The sequence below is a fragment of the Dasypus novemcinctus genome, chromosome 24 (genome assembly GCF_030445035.2).
Source record: "Dasypus novemcinctus isolate mDasNov1 chromosome 24, mDasNov1.1.hap2, whole genome shotgun sequence".
Lineage (NCBI taxonomy): Eukaryota > Metazoa > Chordata > Mammalia > Cingulata > Dasypodidae > Dasypus > Dasypus novemcinctus.
This window is the reverse complement of record NC_080696.1, coordinates 50,952,088-50,966,000: the sequence shown is the minus strand read 5'-3', so window position 1 is coordinate 50,966,000 and position 13,913 is coordinate 50,952,088. Positions and strand designations below refer to the sequence as shown.

Below are 13,913 nucleotides of genomic sequence, written 5' to 3'. Positions count from 1 at the left end.
TGTGGCTGGTGGCCATCACATTGGAAGGCAAAGGTAGAAGAGTGAAAAAGTTGCACCTCCTAGAGGCCCAGTGTGTGCTATTTGTAACATTGATTGGATGTAGACATTAACCACACATTGATTATCTCTTAACATTTTTCTCACTATGTCTTTATTTCAATATGGGTCAGGAAAAAATATTGTTAGCCCATCACACCCTTGAATTCACTGATAATGATGGTCAAGGAAGAGGCCTAAGTGAAAGAAAAGTGAACTGATAAACTTTCAAAGTAGTGTGCTTCTTCCCTCGGATACACAGAAAAGATGGAAGGTGGAACGGCCGAGAGGGCAGTTTAGGAGGTGAATGTCCTAGAAGCTGGGACTGTAGGGCTGAGCAGGGGGCTCCTCCAGAGCTAGGGTCCAGCCCGTCAAGGCTGGGAGATGGAGCACAAGGTGTGGGACCACCCCAGCTGCCTGGCAGGGCCCAGAAGGGGGCCCCTCCCATTCCCTGGACTTTCTTGGTTGCTGCATTGACCCTGGTGCCTTGAGTCCATCTCTCTCTCTCTGTATTTCTAGACCCTCGACCTTTCTGGCTCCAGGGAGACGCCCTCCTCCATTCTCTTAGGCTCCAACCAAGGATCTGGTATGTTGCCCCCTGGTGGCTGGAAGATGCTTTTGTGTGTCACTCGGGCAGATGGGAAACCATTTTGTCAGGGAGGACCTTGAAGGGTTTATGGCAGTGGTTTTCAAAGTTCTGTGGACCTTAGGGGGATCCTCAGCGTTGCCTTGGGTGGGTCGGTGGACGGGTGAGGGGGTGGCCGGGCAAGTTGGCTTTCGGGCACCTCAAGCTGATCGGTATTCACTTTTTTTTTTGTTTCATTTTGGGGGAATTCGACATAAAATTTCCTTTGGGTCAAGGATTTTGTTGCTGACCTGGGGTTGGGGCGGAAGACGCCTGCTCGGGCCAGGCAGTGCTGCCTTCTGGGGAATGCCCGCCGAGGGTGAAACGGCATAATGCTTGATTCCTGAGGTCCCGTGTTTGGTGGATGCGGGCACTTGAGTTTTTAAAAAAAGGAAGGCAAATTTTAGGTGGATTTTGCTTTTGTAAAAACTTTTGCTGTCTCGGGGAATAGCCTGTTAGGGTGTGTTGGGGGATTTACTTAGAGGGACATCTGGTTTTCTCTTCTGTAGGGTTTGCGCTCTCTTTTCTTGCCCGCATGGTCTTACCCCTGCACTCCCTTGAGCCAGTTTTGGGTCTTGCCGAAAGTGTTCAACCATCATTGAGAACAGTTGTACATAAATCGAAGATTGTGGCCTGGCATCACTGTATTCAGCTAAACACTGGAAATTTAATTCCATTGCTACATATTGAGAATGTGGAGGAAGACGAGGACTTGGTGGTTCGGGCCGCCGGGGCAGGCCTCAGGAGGGGGTGGCTGGGAAGCCGGTGGGGAGGACTAAGGGGCAGTGACAGGAGCTGCATTTAGGGAGGATAATTGATTCCTTCTCCCTTCCAGAACTTAAATTCTCGGAGGAAATCTCTGAGAAAGAAGTCCAGTTTGGTCTTTAGCACACTTCTGGTGTTTCCCAGTTTCTCTTTTTAACAAAAGCCGTCTTCAGATGCCAGCAGACAGGGCGCCTAGTTAGAATTTACAACTGCCGTCGGGTTTTCCTTTCGTCTATTTGTAGAGTTGCCTTCTGTTTCTGGCAAGTATTATTGACTTTCTGCCTTTTGGTAGTGATGTAAGATGTCCTCTTTAAGTTTAAAAATGAGTTTAAACTAAAAACATGACCGCCGTATAATATGTAGAGATTGTGGATATGACAAAAAATGGCACAGGTGATGTGAGAAAGGTCCGGGCTTGACAAGACGCTGTTTCCACCAAGGGGCACTGTTGACATTTTGTAGCAGGAAAGTGACTCAATCCGTGAAGCAATTGGGGAACTTTAATAAGGGGGACTTGCCATTCAGGAAGGCGGCTGGGAGACGCTTTCTTCAGTTCTGAGGTGAATGAGCTTCTGTGATGGGCCAGATAGTATTTTCAGGTCTGTGGGCCATGCAGTCTCCATCACAACTACTCAGCTCTGCCAGTGTCTCCTAAAAGCAGCCGTAGACTAATTATTAACAGATGAATGTGGTGCATTCCAGGAAAACGTGATTTGCAACAAGACAAAGTTCCTGGGCAGTTTGCTGACCCTCGGCCTAAACTGCACTGTTGTTCTAGGGCACCGAGGGAAGGTTGAAAGGGGAGAGAGAAGGCGAGAAGCTGGTGTGACCTGGAGCTGGCAGGGTGTGCAGAGGGGGGAGGACGATGCCGAGGACATTGAGGAGTCTGGTGACTGGTAGGAGGACGAGGAGCAGGCAGGGAAAGACGGCGAGCCCTTCCCTAGAGGCCTGGAGGACGGCCTTCTCCCGGGCGGGGAGTCCACAGTGTTGGCTGAATGCGCGTGGGGCCAGGCCCTGGGTGAGGGCTGGGGATTTAAGTGTGCACAAGGTAGACAAACTCCTGTCTTCACGGAGCTACGAGGCAAGTCAGAAGGGCCCGAAGCACTTAAACAACTTACCGTGTTTATTCCCAGCCTCTGTGAGAGAAGAGTTACTTCATGATACGGACGGAGACGTTGAGGCCCTGAGGAGTTAACTGTGGGGCCAGGTCTCTCAGTGGGTCATTGCTGGAGCCAGGACCTAAGTCCAGAGCTCTCTGGCTCCGGGCCCTTGCTTATAACCACTCCCTCAGGTGTATTTAGCTTGGCCCATCTGAAAAGGCTGTTTTTGTAAGTAAAAATGGTTGAGTAATGACTCAGCTAAGTTGCTGTTCTCTGAAGAAAGGTGCAGATGGGGCTTTTTTTCCCATCTTTTCAAACTTTCCCTTCTTCACTTCCCTCCTTCCTCCTCACTCAGCTTAGTTTCTTTGGCCCGTCATTGCAGCAATACCCTTGCTGATATAACCCAGTCTTCTATCCCTTCCTGTTCTTCAGCATGCCCATTTGGCACCATTGCATCTTGAATGAACCCCAGTTATTCACTTTTTACTCACCTGCACCCAAGCAACAGAGCACAGCTGGAGAAAGCACACATACTCATCCTACTACAAAGTACCTTTTTAAAAAAAGACTGTGGTAATATATATAGAACAAAACTTTCCCATTTTAGTCACTTTCAAGCATACAGTTCAGTGGCGTTAATTATATTCACAGTGTTGTGCTACCCAGCCCCACCACCCATTACCAAAACAACCTATCACCCAAGCAGAAACTCTCTGCACCCATTAAGCATTAACTTCACCCCACCCCCATCACCTCCCTGGCCCCTGGTAATCTGTAATCTGCTTTCTATCTATATGAATTTGCAAATTATATTTATTTCATATACATGAAGTCTTAAAATAGCTGTCCTTTTGCCACAAAAAAGTCTTGATCACTCACCTCAAGAGCAAAGATTTCTCGACTGCCTGGTCATCTTAACCACTTTCCTTTCACCAGCCTGTGTTCACTCTCATCAATGGCTGTTTCTGTAGCTTTCTGCTCTCATTCAAAGCTCCAACTCTACCTATCTAACACCACTGCTGTAAGCACATGATTTTGCCTTTTCCTCCATGGGAGCATTAGCCAGGGTCTCCCTTACCTTCCACCAATCTTTCAACCCTTCCTCTATGTCTGCACCAATCTATTTTCAGTCACCTCCACTTCTGCTATCCCACCATCAAGATTGAGAACAGGTGCATTCTGCTCACTCATTGCAATTAATTCATCTCACTTTTGTCTATCAGCCAAGTCAAAAAGTTGAACTGCTCTGACCCTTCTTACATTATGATGACCCTCCTGTTTGTGGCAGAGTCAAGTTGTATACTGTGTTTATGTTAACATTCTTGTATAGCCTTACTTCTCCTGGAATTTCTGTTGTTCTTTTCCTTTATCATATCTTTGGTTACTTCCCTACCAAACTTTTCATCATATCAAAGAATTTGTTGAGACTCTTCAACTTCAGATGTGACTTGTTGGTGCGGTACCATCATAGAAGAGCCTGGTACCATCATAGAAGAGCCTGGAGCTCACTTGATTCCTTATCTCATGCTGCTTCTCTACCTTCCACTCCCCCTACTGTCATCACCCTTAGCAGTAGTAGATTAGTTAAGACTGACCCTAAATTCTCTGCATTACCTGGATGGTGCCTTCAACATTAGTGTGGCTCTGGCTTCTCTTTTTTCCCCCGATTGCATTAGGCTTTGGTAGAGCTAGTCATTCTGAGAATTTTGCTTTCAAGAATCTGAACATTTGTGGCTTACAAAGGCTGACTTGCTTTTATATCATTATATACTGTGATGGTTTGAAACTACTTATACCCCCAAGAAGCATTTAATTTAATCCATTCCTGTGGGTGTGGACCCACTGTAAGTCTTGATGAGGCTGCTTCAGTTAAGATATGACCTGCCTCAAGTCTGAATGGGTCTTAATCTTCTTACTGGAGTCCTTTATAAACGGAATGAATACAGAGTGCGTAAGAGATAGCCACAGAAGCAAGAAGGTGAAGGCAGTGAAGTCCAGAAGAGAAGGGAGAGACCAGCAGACGCCGCCATGGGCCTTGCCATGTGGCAGAGGAGCCAGGGATCGCCGGCAGCCTGTCTTCGGGAAGAAAGCATTGCCTTGATGATGCCTTGCTTTGGACATTTTCTTGGCCTCAAAACTGTAAGCTAATAAATTCCCATTGTTTAAGCTGAAACATTTCTTGGCATATGCTTTAAGCAGCCTGGAAGCTAAAACATATACCTTTCTTTCTGTACTGCTTTGCCCTGGTCAGTGATCCTCTTCATTATTTGATGTATTTTGGGGAAAAAAAAAAAATCACTGATGCCTATGAATGCATTAGGGTGGAGAACAGTGACACAAATGCAGCAATTCTATTGATGAACAAAAACAGTAAGCCCTTTGGGGCCATGCAGAATTTGAGCACTTGGACAGACTGAGGCTCTCCTTGCAATCTCTTTAGGTAGCAGCTGGTGTGATAAGCAACCTGCCTATACCCCAACTACCACTGAACCCCAGCTGAACCCCAACAACCCTGCCCCGTGGAAGCTGCCAGGAATTATTCCTGGCATGCAGAAGGCTCACCTGGTTTGTATGTGCTTCCTTGAGGGCATGTCTTCCACAGTTCTTTCAAGTGATGGGTCTAGCCTGGCCTTGCAGTGCTTCTTGGCCGACGCAGACTGCGGGAGGAAATAAGGGGTTCCATAGTCCAGCTCCTTGCGGGGCGTCATCGTCACTCTTTCTCTTAAAGGATCCTGCCTTCATGCTGGTTTTCCCTGGCAGTGACTGGCCATATCGCCCACTGCTCTGTCTCTGTCCTGGGGGGAAGTCTGACCTGCAGATGGCTCGGCTGAGTTGGAGGCCTGCTAAGCTCAGCCTTGCTCCCTTTTCTTCTGGTACCCTCTGATGATCTCTGCCTTCATCAGAGCTGGGGAGAACCTGATGTGGTTTGACTACCTAGTTAGAGGATTTTCTCATGGGTGGTGATCCAGGAGGACTAAGGTGTGGGCATCACGAATGGGGAGGAGCCTACTCAGGATGGCTCCCAAGACTCAGGAGTGACCGCTAGAGAGCGTGACTCAGCCCTTGTCCCCAGCTCTGCCGACCAGAATTCTGCTCCTTGTGGCTCATTAGTGCAGGTGAGCAGCGTTCTCTCCTGGGGGAATGCATTACCTTGCATGGTTGGTGTCTTTATCGTTCTTTACTACTTATCTTCCAGAAACAGAACTCGTGACTAAACACGTGTGCCTTTTCACCGGGTGATGAGAAGTGCAGCCTTCTCCAGGTTTTAATAGGGTCCCTTCCTCAGTCACCCCGATTCTGTCTCCAAGCTCGACCTGTGGCTTCTTTCAACCAAATGTTACCACCCCACATCAAAAAACTGAACAAACAAAACCAAAACAGCAAACCTCCAAGTCCCAACCTGCCTGAACTTGGTGAACCATTTTCGAGGTTTGCTCCTAGGTCTCCTCATGGTCACCGTTCCAGCCGAGCCTGCAGGCCAGCTCTGTACAGATACCCCATTTTGGCCCTTTCTTTGACTTCCTTATTCCTTGTCAGCCACCTTTGAGCTCCTTGCAATGCGTTGAGTCCTTTCTATCACCTTCAGTCTCACTCTGGTTTTGATCCTTCTGGGAGTCTTAAGTTCGCCCAGTCCACAGTCCTCTGTTTCGACCCTCTTGCAGGTCGACGAGTGTGGTTTGGTTCTTTGTCCATTTTTCAATTTGTCTATAAAAATAGACAACTGCAGGCAAGCGAATCGAGTACCACGTTTTGGTGCCCGGGAAGACGCAGCAATGGGGGTGCACAGTTCAGAGTCCAACACAACACGTGCTTTCCTCCTCTGCCGTTTGGTACCTTCCTCTGTAATCCTCCTCTTCTCTGAGCTTGACATTCTACTCTTTGCCAGCCAGCAGTTGTTCAGTCCTAAAGAAATTCAGTGGTTCCTGCCTTTGCACTCTGCAAAACCACACATGCAGGAGGGCCATAAATGGTGGCAGTTGGAATTTTTAGCCCCAGTGTTCTGTGAAGTGGGGAAAGAAGGTGCTTCCAGGATAGGAGGCGCAGATAGCATCTGAGGGATGGTTACGCGTTGGCGGAGCAGGCAGGAGTACTAACCTGCCCTTTCTCTTGGGTTTCCTCCCCAGATCATTCCCGGGGCAGTAAATCCAGCTGCTGGAGCGGCAGCGACGAGAAGCGGGGCTCGGCACGTTCCGAGCACAACGCCAGTTCCAGTGCGAAGAGTCTCATCCCGAAAGAGTCTCGGCTGGACACCTTCTGGGACTAGCAACAGGTTGTAGCTGCAGCGCACCCCCCCACCCGTTGGCAGGGGACAGGCACCACAGCAAAAGAGGAAACGGGAGAGATCAGAAGACAGAACAACTGCCGTCGACTACTCCAAACTTCCAGACCCTGCCTTGGCTCCTGGTCCGAAGGGCAGCCGACACTACACCACGCCCAGCATTAGCGCTGACCCGGGACTGCGCGGCCCACAGGACACCTATACTTTAGATGTAAATAATGTACAATTTGTGGATGTCATGGAACCTAGAGGACCTTCCCCTTTTTATATTTGTATTGACTTTAACTTATTAAAAAAAAAAAAAAAAAAGAAAAACAATGAGGAAAAAAAAAACCCAAAACAAAGAGAATGTTCTGATGTTGGAGAAGGGATGGCCAGGCAGCCCATCTGTCACCAAGTGGTGGCACACTGGGCGCGGGGATGGCCTTCGCCCCCAGGGAATGGTCCTGGGACGCCTAGAGGAAAGCAAGGCGTTTCCATTCGCATTTCTGTCCGCAGCACGTCACAGCAAGCCATAGCCCCCTTTCAGATGCCACATTGTTATGTTACAAAATGCACGCTCTCTGGACCATAGGACAGTCGGAGCGGTTAGGCTGTTCATGTGACTTCAGTGATAACTCTACTCCTAAAAGGGAAAACGATGTCCTTGTTTACAGAAGACAGACAGAAGCCCTGCTCAACCGCAGAAGAGAAGAAAAGAGTGTCAGGGTCCTAAGCTCTGAAACAGAGGAATCTTTGCTTTGCTTTGTGGTTCCTTCAAACACATACACACACTTTGCAAGAGATGCTGTGCCTCTCAGAAGCAAGAACTCGAGGGCAAGATGCACGCAAAGGACACTTGAGTCTGGGATGAAGCATGTATGTATTATTTATGATGGAATTTTATGTTTTTATGTAAGCATGACACAAAGGCAGTATGAGAGCAAGCAAGACCGACCATGCTGTCTCGATACACTACGTATGCTGTAGTACCATTTTGTATGTTGTGTAAAACAAGAAGCATTGAACAAAGCAAAAGGTGATGTATGTATATGAGAAAATTAATTGTACGATAGCATTCCAGTACATTTTGTTGTACATTTTAGTCTCGTTTACTTTCTCTTCATTGTCGATAAGAGGATGCAAACTGTACAGTTTCCAGCTAGTTACCCATATTAGAGAAGAAATAAAAAAAAAGTATTAGAAGAAAAAAGGAGAGAAGAGAACATTTGTGAATTGCAGTTGTCAAAAAAAAAAAATAGCCTAGCTGGCCTTATTTGTGAAGCATAATTGCTTTTAGCATATGGAAGTATTTTTTCACATTTTCTTTGTATAAAATTTGTATTAAACTTAAATATCTTTTTTGATGATGGTCTTTATTTGTGACTGAGGCAGTAGACTCACACGGTATGCTCTTTTGGGTTTCCCTCCAGTTTTTTCAGATTCTTCACCTTTTTTTAATTAAACTGTTTTGGAACAATGGCCTGGACTTCCTCGAATTTGCAGTTTTCCATTTGGTGAGGATGGCTGCGTGTAGGTATACCATCAAACTCAGGAGAGGGGCCGTGAGTGGGTATGGCAGGTATGCACAGGTAGGGTGCATTACGGAGAATGGAGATTCCAGCTCCTTAGACTGGGGAAATCCTGGGTCAGGTTCAGAAAGCCCAGGGGAGGGGCCTGAACTGTCTTTCCATGACTGAGAAGGGGGCCCGAGCACGCCCAGGCCAGCCTGGTCCACCCCGGTCCCGGCTCTGGGCCTGGCTGAAGGTGGACAGGGCTGGAGGAGACTCAAGTGGCCTTGACAGGGTGAGGCTTAATTTCTCAGGTGGCAGGCAGGTCCGCTTTCTCTGGAATCCAGTGGTTTCCCAGAAAACGTCCCCCCAGCCCCTTCCTGCCAAGAACCAAGACTCAGTGGGGTCTGCAAGGGAGTTGTGAAGAATGGTGTGGACTGTCTCGTGTCCCCCGGGAGCTGTTGGTGTCCCAAAGCCTGGCACCTGTGAATGTGACCTCCTTTGGAACTAGGGTCTTTGCAGATGGCATCAAGTTAGGATGAGGTCTTGCTGGAAGGGGTGGAGGGCACTGAACCCAGTGACCAGTGCCCTCCCGAGGAGAGAGACTGGGAGAGCATACACCCAGGCCCAGAGGGAAGACGGGCCGGGGGATGGCAGAGGCAAAGTGAAGGGCACATCTTCCAGCCCGGGGATGCCCCAGAGCCTGCAGCCTCAGAAGCCGCAGAGGCCAGAAGCTTTCTTCCCTAGAGCTCTCAGAGGGCGCGCGCCCTGCCAACACCTGGATGCCAGACTCCCGCCTCCCAGTGCCGAGAGGATCCGTTTCTGTGGTTTTAAGCCACCCGGTCTGTGGTACTCAATCAAGTCAGCCCTAGAAAACAAATGCACATGGGAATTAATTCATTTATGCGATCAGCAAATAAGTACCTGCTGATACCGGTCTGGCACTGCCTAGACCTCTAGGTTACCGTGGTGAATTCGAGATTCTGGTCCCTGCCCTCCTGGATTGCATTTTACTGGAGTGACAGTCATTTTGTTATTTAACATGTATTTACAGGGGACCCACTTACTACGTGCCCGGCACCATTTTCAGCCCCTGGGACTGTAGTGGTGAATGAGGGAGGCATGAGCTGACATTCCTCACAGGAGATGGACCATATGAAAGTTTTAAAAGTTATGAGGATAAAGATACGTAGTGTTAAGTGCTGTGAAGGCAGGGTCACAAACTTACCAGAAAGGACCACGACGTAAACGGCTGCGGCACGCGGTGTCTGGGAGCAGCACTCAGCCTTGACACTGTGTAGTACGTAACAGCCTCGACGCCCTGTGAGCAAGTGGGCGAGGCTGAATTCTAATACAATTTTAGAGTCTTGGGAATTTGAATTTCATTTAATTTCCACTGACACAAAATACTATTTTGATTTTTCCCCACTCCACCTATTTAAAAATGTAAACACCATTCTTAGCTCATAGGCTGTACTATGACTGGGCCTGCGGCCTGGGCCTGCGAGCTCTAGGTGGCTGATCTGTATGCGTGAAGGGAGTAGAGTGGGTTGGCTTAGAGCATAACCAAAAGGTGCTCCCACTCGCGCCACACAGAAGACCTCTCTTGGGGAGCAGACATGGGAGCTGAGGTCTGAATCAGAAGGGGCTGCCTGTGAGAAGCTACAGTGGAGTGTCTCAGACAGGGGGGCCAGCAAACGTCCTGGGGTACGTTTGACCTTGACAATGCTTGAACAGCGAGGAGATCTGTGTGGCTTGAAATGAATGAGGTTAAAAGGCACTAATTGTTCCAGGCCAGCAGCCTGCAGTGTTTGCATGCTGGACTCATTTTCTCCTTCTTGAGGGAGCTGAGCCCAAATGGGCTGCTGCCACCAGAGAGGAGCCCAGCTGATGCCATCCACAGGCTACTGCAGAAGCAGGTCCAAGGAAGTGACTAGCTCAGAGGCACGAGCTAGTGAAAGAGGCAAAGCACACTCACGTGCTCTTGCCACTAGGAGGGCAGTATTTGTACTTTTTTAAAAGTTAAACATTTGCGCTTCCTTTTATTGGCAGGCACGTGCTCCTTCCCTTTACGTGTTCTTAGGGTGGGTGCGAGGGAGGTGGGCGTAGCCCTACTTTACAGGGCAGGAGGCGGAGGCTCTGAGAGGTGAGGCGTGGTCCCCTACTGTCCCCTGGCTCCAGATGGTCCCTCAGCCTGGCACACCCCTCCGTGGTGGGCTTGCTCTTCAGATACCACCTCTGTCCCATCCTGTCGCTCTGTCTCAGCCTTTTAAAAAAAATACCATTGAGCAAAGTCAGTATGACTGTCGACCTTGCACAACCCAGGCTTGGCAGAGCCCATGAAGTGGGCACAGCTGGTAACGTACTGACCCAGCCCTCAGCTGGTGGATCTTCAGCTTGTCTCCAGACCTTGGCCTGGACAGACAGACCTGCAGCGGCCTCGGGGCGCCTGCCTGGGCCTGCGTGTCCGGGGCATTCGTCCCCGCAGCGTCTGCATCGAAGGGCCAGCGGGTGGCCAAACCCCAGCGGCGGCTCTCGGGAGTCAGCTCTCCTGAGCGGGGGCGGGAGGGGGCGCTTCCAGGCAGGGCGGCAGCGCGTGTGCCGCCGACCTTTGCCTGGATCGTGGGTTTTCAGATGCCAGTGCCACTGACCCTGCGAGTCGGAGAAAATGCGAGAAGCCGGTGCGGGCTGGCGAGCCCGGTAGGAGCTGCCCCTTTGCCTTCTGGGCGAGGCCAGGCACCGGGGCGGGGAGCGCGGGCGGCGCGGGGGGCGCACGGGCAGCCCCGGCGTCCGCGGGCGCCTTTGATGCCCCTGGCTCTCGCCACCTGCTGGCCAGAGGGCAGAACTGCAGCCCGCAGAGCCGGAGCCGGACCCCTGGTCGCAGAGCGCCAGAGCCAAACTGGGTCAAACCTGTCCATTTGCTCGGTCAGCCAGGCGCTGGGGGCAGAGCAGGGAGCAACACATCATCAATCTGCCATTCTCACTGGGAAGTAACCACATACATAATAGAATCCTTGGCAGGGTAGATGCGCCGTGGGTAAATAAAGTCAGGTAAGGAGGATGGGTGGGGGGCGTGAGCAGGGACGGCCTCTCGGAGGAGCCGACCTTCCGTGGAAGCTTCCAGCCGCCATATCTTGGGCAGCGATTCTTTTTTTTTTTTGGTTAAGATGTATTTATTTATTTCTCTCTCCCCCGCCCCGCCCCGCCCCGCCCCGCCCCGCCCCGCCCCTGGTTGTCTGTTCTCTGTGTCTATTTGCTGCGTCTTCTTCTTTGTCCGCTTCTGTTGTTGTCAGCGGCACGGGAATCTGTGTTTCTTTTGGTTGCGTCATCCTGTTGTGTCAGCTCTCCGTATGTGCGGCGCCATTCCTGGGCAGGCTGCATTTTTTTTCGTGCTGGGCGGCTCTCCTTACAGGGCGCACTCCTTGTGCGTGGGGCTCCCCTACGCGGGGGACACCCCTGCATGGCAGGGCACTTCTTGCGCGCATCAGCACTGCGCATGGGCCAGCTCCACACGGGTCAAGGAGGCCCGGGGTTTGAACCGCGGACCTTCCATGTGGTAGACGGACGCCCTAACCACTGGGCCAAGCATTAGAAGCACCTGGGGAGGTTTGAAAAAACAAGCCGATGCCCTCCCTCCCTGAGGGTTTACATCAGACTCTGGGTATTGGGCCCTGGGCACTTTTAGTCCCCTGGCAGTGGGAGTTGAGAGCCACGAGCCTGCCTGGCAAAGCGCTCCAGGGAAAAGGAGCCAATAAAAACCCTACAGTGGAGCCTTGGCATCTGGTGGGGGAGGGGGGGTTAGATACTCCACAATCCTGGTTGTGTAAAGGGGTCTGGGAAGTCACATTTTTAGCTTTCCACTCTGTTCCATACAGGAAGGTACAGCAGAAAGATGAGCTGGGCTTGAACCCAGTCTGATTAAAAGATGCCAGCTCTTCATCACTGTATCTTAGAAGCTTTTGTATAAAGTCATAAATGCATTCATTTGTAGAGTGGGGTATATAGGCACCCACTCTGTGCTAGACACATTTTCGGGTGCTGGGGCTATAGCTGTGGACAAAACAGACAGGCAGAGCCAGGCTGAGCACACAAACTAGTGAAGCAGGGTGGGGTGTGGGGTGTGTGTGTTAAAATAGACTTGCTTTCTTTGTGTATTAATCATGTTGGCATAGTCTTCAGTTCAACAAATAAATGGTCATGGATCTGTATTTTTCTTGAAACTTGTAGCCCCCTTGGTTTGGTTTTTGTTTTTCCATCTTTGATAGAAAAACATTTCTCCACTATAAGAAAAATAGTAGAGCATGTGATGATACATGACAACTAATGTTCGGCCTCTGTGCTAGAGAGGCATCAAGGGGTGGCGGGGACTGTGGCAAATAGGTGTGCTTGTAGAGCACTGACACCAGCTAAAGGGGCTGGCCAGGTGACCACGCATAAGTGCAGGTCTGCCCTTGCCAGATCTTAATTCTTTTCTTTGGAGAAGCTGAAAATCTAGATTTTGAGTGAAATCTCCTAAGTTTTATTTATTTATTTTTAAGGATTATTATTTTGTATTTATTTCTCTCCCCCCCTCCGCCCCCTGTTGTCTGTTCTCTGTGTCCATTCGCTGTGTATTCTTCTGCATCTGCTTGCATTATCCAGCGGCACTGGGAAACTGCGTCTCTTTTTTGTCATGACATCTTGCTGTGTCAGTGCTCTGCGTGCCTCTCCTGGGCGGGATGCACTTTTTTCATGCGGGGCGGCTCTTTGTGGGGGGGGCACTCCTTGCACGTGGGGCATCCCTGTGCGGGGGCACCCCCGCATGGCACGGCACTCCTTGCGCACGGCAGCATTGCATTTCACATCTGAGAACACTGAGGTTCTGAGAGGTGAAACTTCTGGGACGTAAGAGGAAGAGCTGGGACCTGACCCCATCACCCAGGACCCTCACGAGGTCCTTCCTCTCCAGGGCGGCTGGGTGGTGGTGAGCTGCAATGAGTTAACGTGGGTCAAAGCCGTGGTAAGTGTCAGAAGCAGGGATTGTGGCCGCAGTGTCTATTCAGCCACGGCGGGTGGCCTGTGTGACCCAAGGGCTCAAGGAGGTGGGCTGGGCTGTGGGCTCAGATCCCCGTTGGTGAATGTGTTTGTTAACTCATCTTCTCCTTTCCATGGAAGGAACTACAGATTCATGCACCCCCACGAGGCATCTCATGAGTGGGGCCTGGAGGAGCAGAGGGGTCACCTGCCCCAGCTCCAGTCCAACGTCCCCAGACTCACTTTTGGCCAAATACCTAGTGGTTGAAATAAAAAAAAAAAAAAAAATTTATTTATTTCTCCCCCTTCCCTCCATTGTCTGTTCTCTGTATCCATTCGCTGTGTGTTCTTCTGTGTCTACTTGTATTCTCATTAGGTGGCTCCGGGAACCGATCCTGGAACCTTCCGGAGTGGGAGAGAGGGGATCATTCTCTTGAGCCACCTCAGCTCCCTGGTCTGCTGCATCTCTTATTATTTCTTCTGTCTCTTTTTTTTTTGCACCATCTTGCTGTGCCAGCTCTCCACGTGGGCCAGCACCCCTGTGCGGGGCAGTACTCCTATGTGCACTCCACACAGGCCAGTATTCTGCGCAGGCCAGCACTCTG

At 50.3% G+C, this 13,913-nt stretch overlaps 1 protein-coding gene across 50 annotated transcripts in view; it reads left to right on the top strand.

Moving 5' to 3' along the window:
- The window catches only part of ZMYND8 (zinc finger MYND-type containing 8), a 112,473-nt gene extending 104,327 nt beyond the window's left edge, over positions 1 to 8,146 (top strand). For 41 of the 50 annotated variants that reach the window (XM_058287183.2, XM_004469917.4, XM_004469924.4 and 38 more), the window contains 2 exons: positions 556 to 622; positions 6,651 to 7,239. In XM_058287183.2, the coding sequence (XP_058143166.1) occupies positions 556 to 622; positions 6,651 to 6,790 (207 nt within the window). In that variant the 3' untranslated portion in view covers positions 6,791 to 7,239. Of the gene's footprint in view, positions 1 to 555; positions 623 to 6,650 lie in introns of all 50 variants that reach the window. The other 9 variants (XM_071211765.1, XM_058287189.2, XM_071211766.1 and 6 more) reach the window with 3 other exon arrangements.
- Positions 8,147 to 13,913: the final 5,767 nt, after the last annotated feature.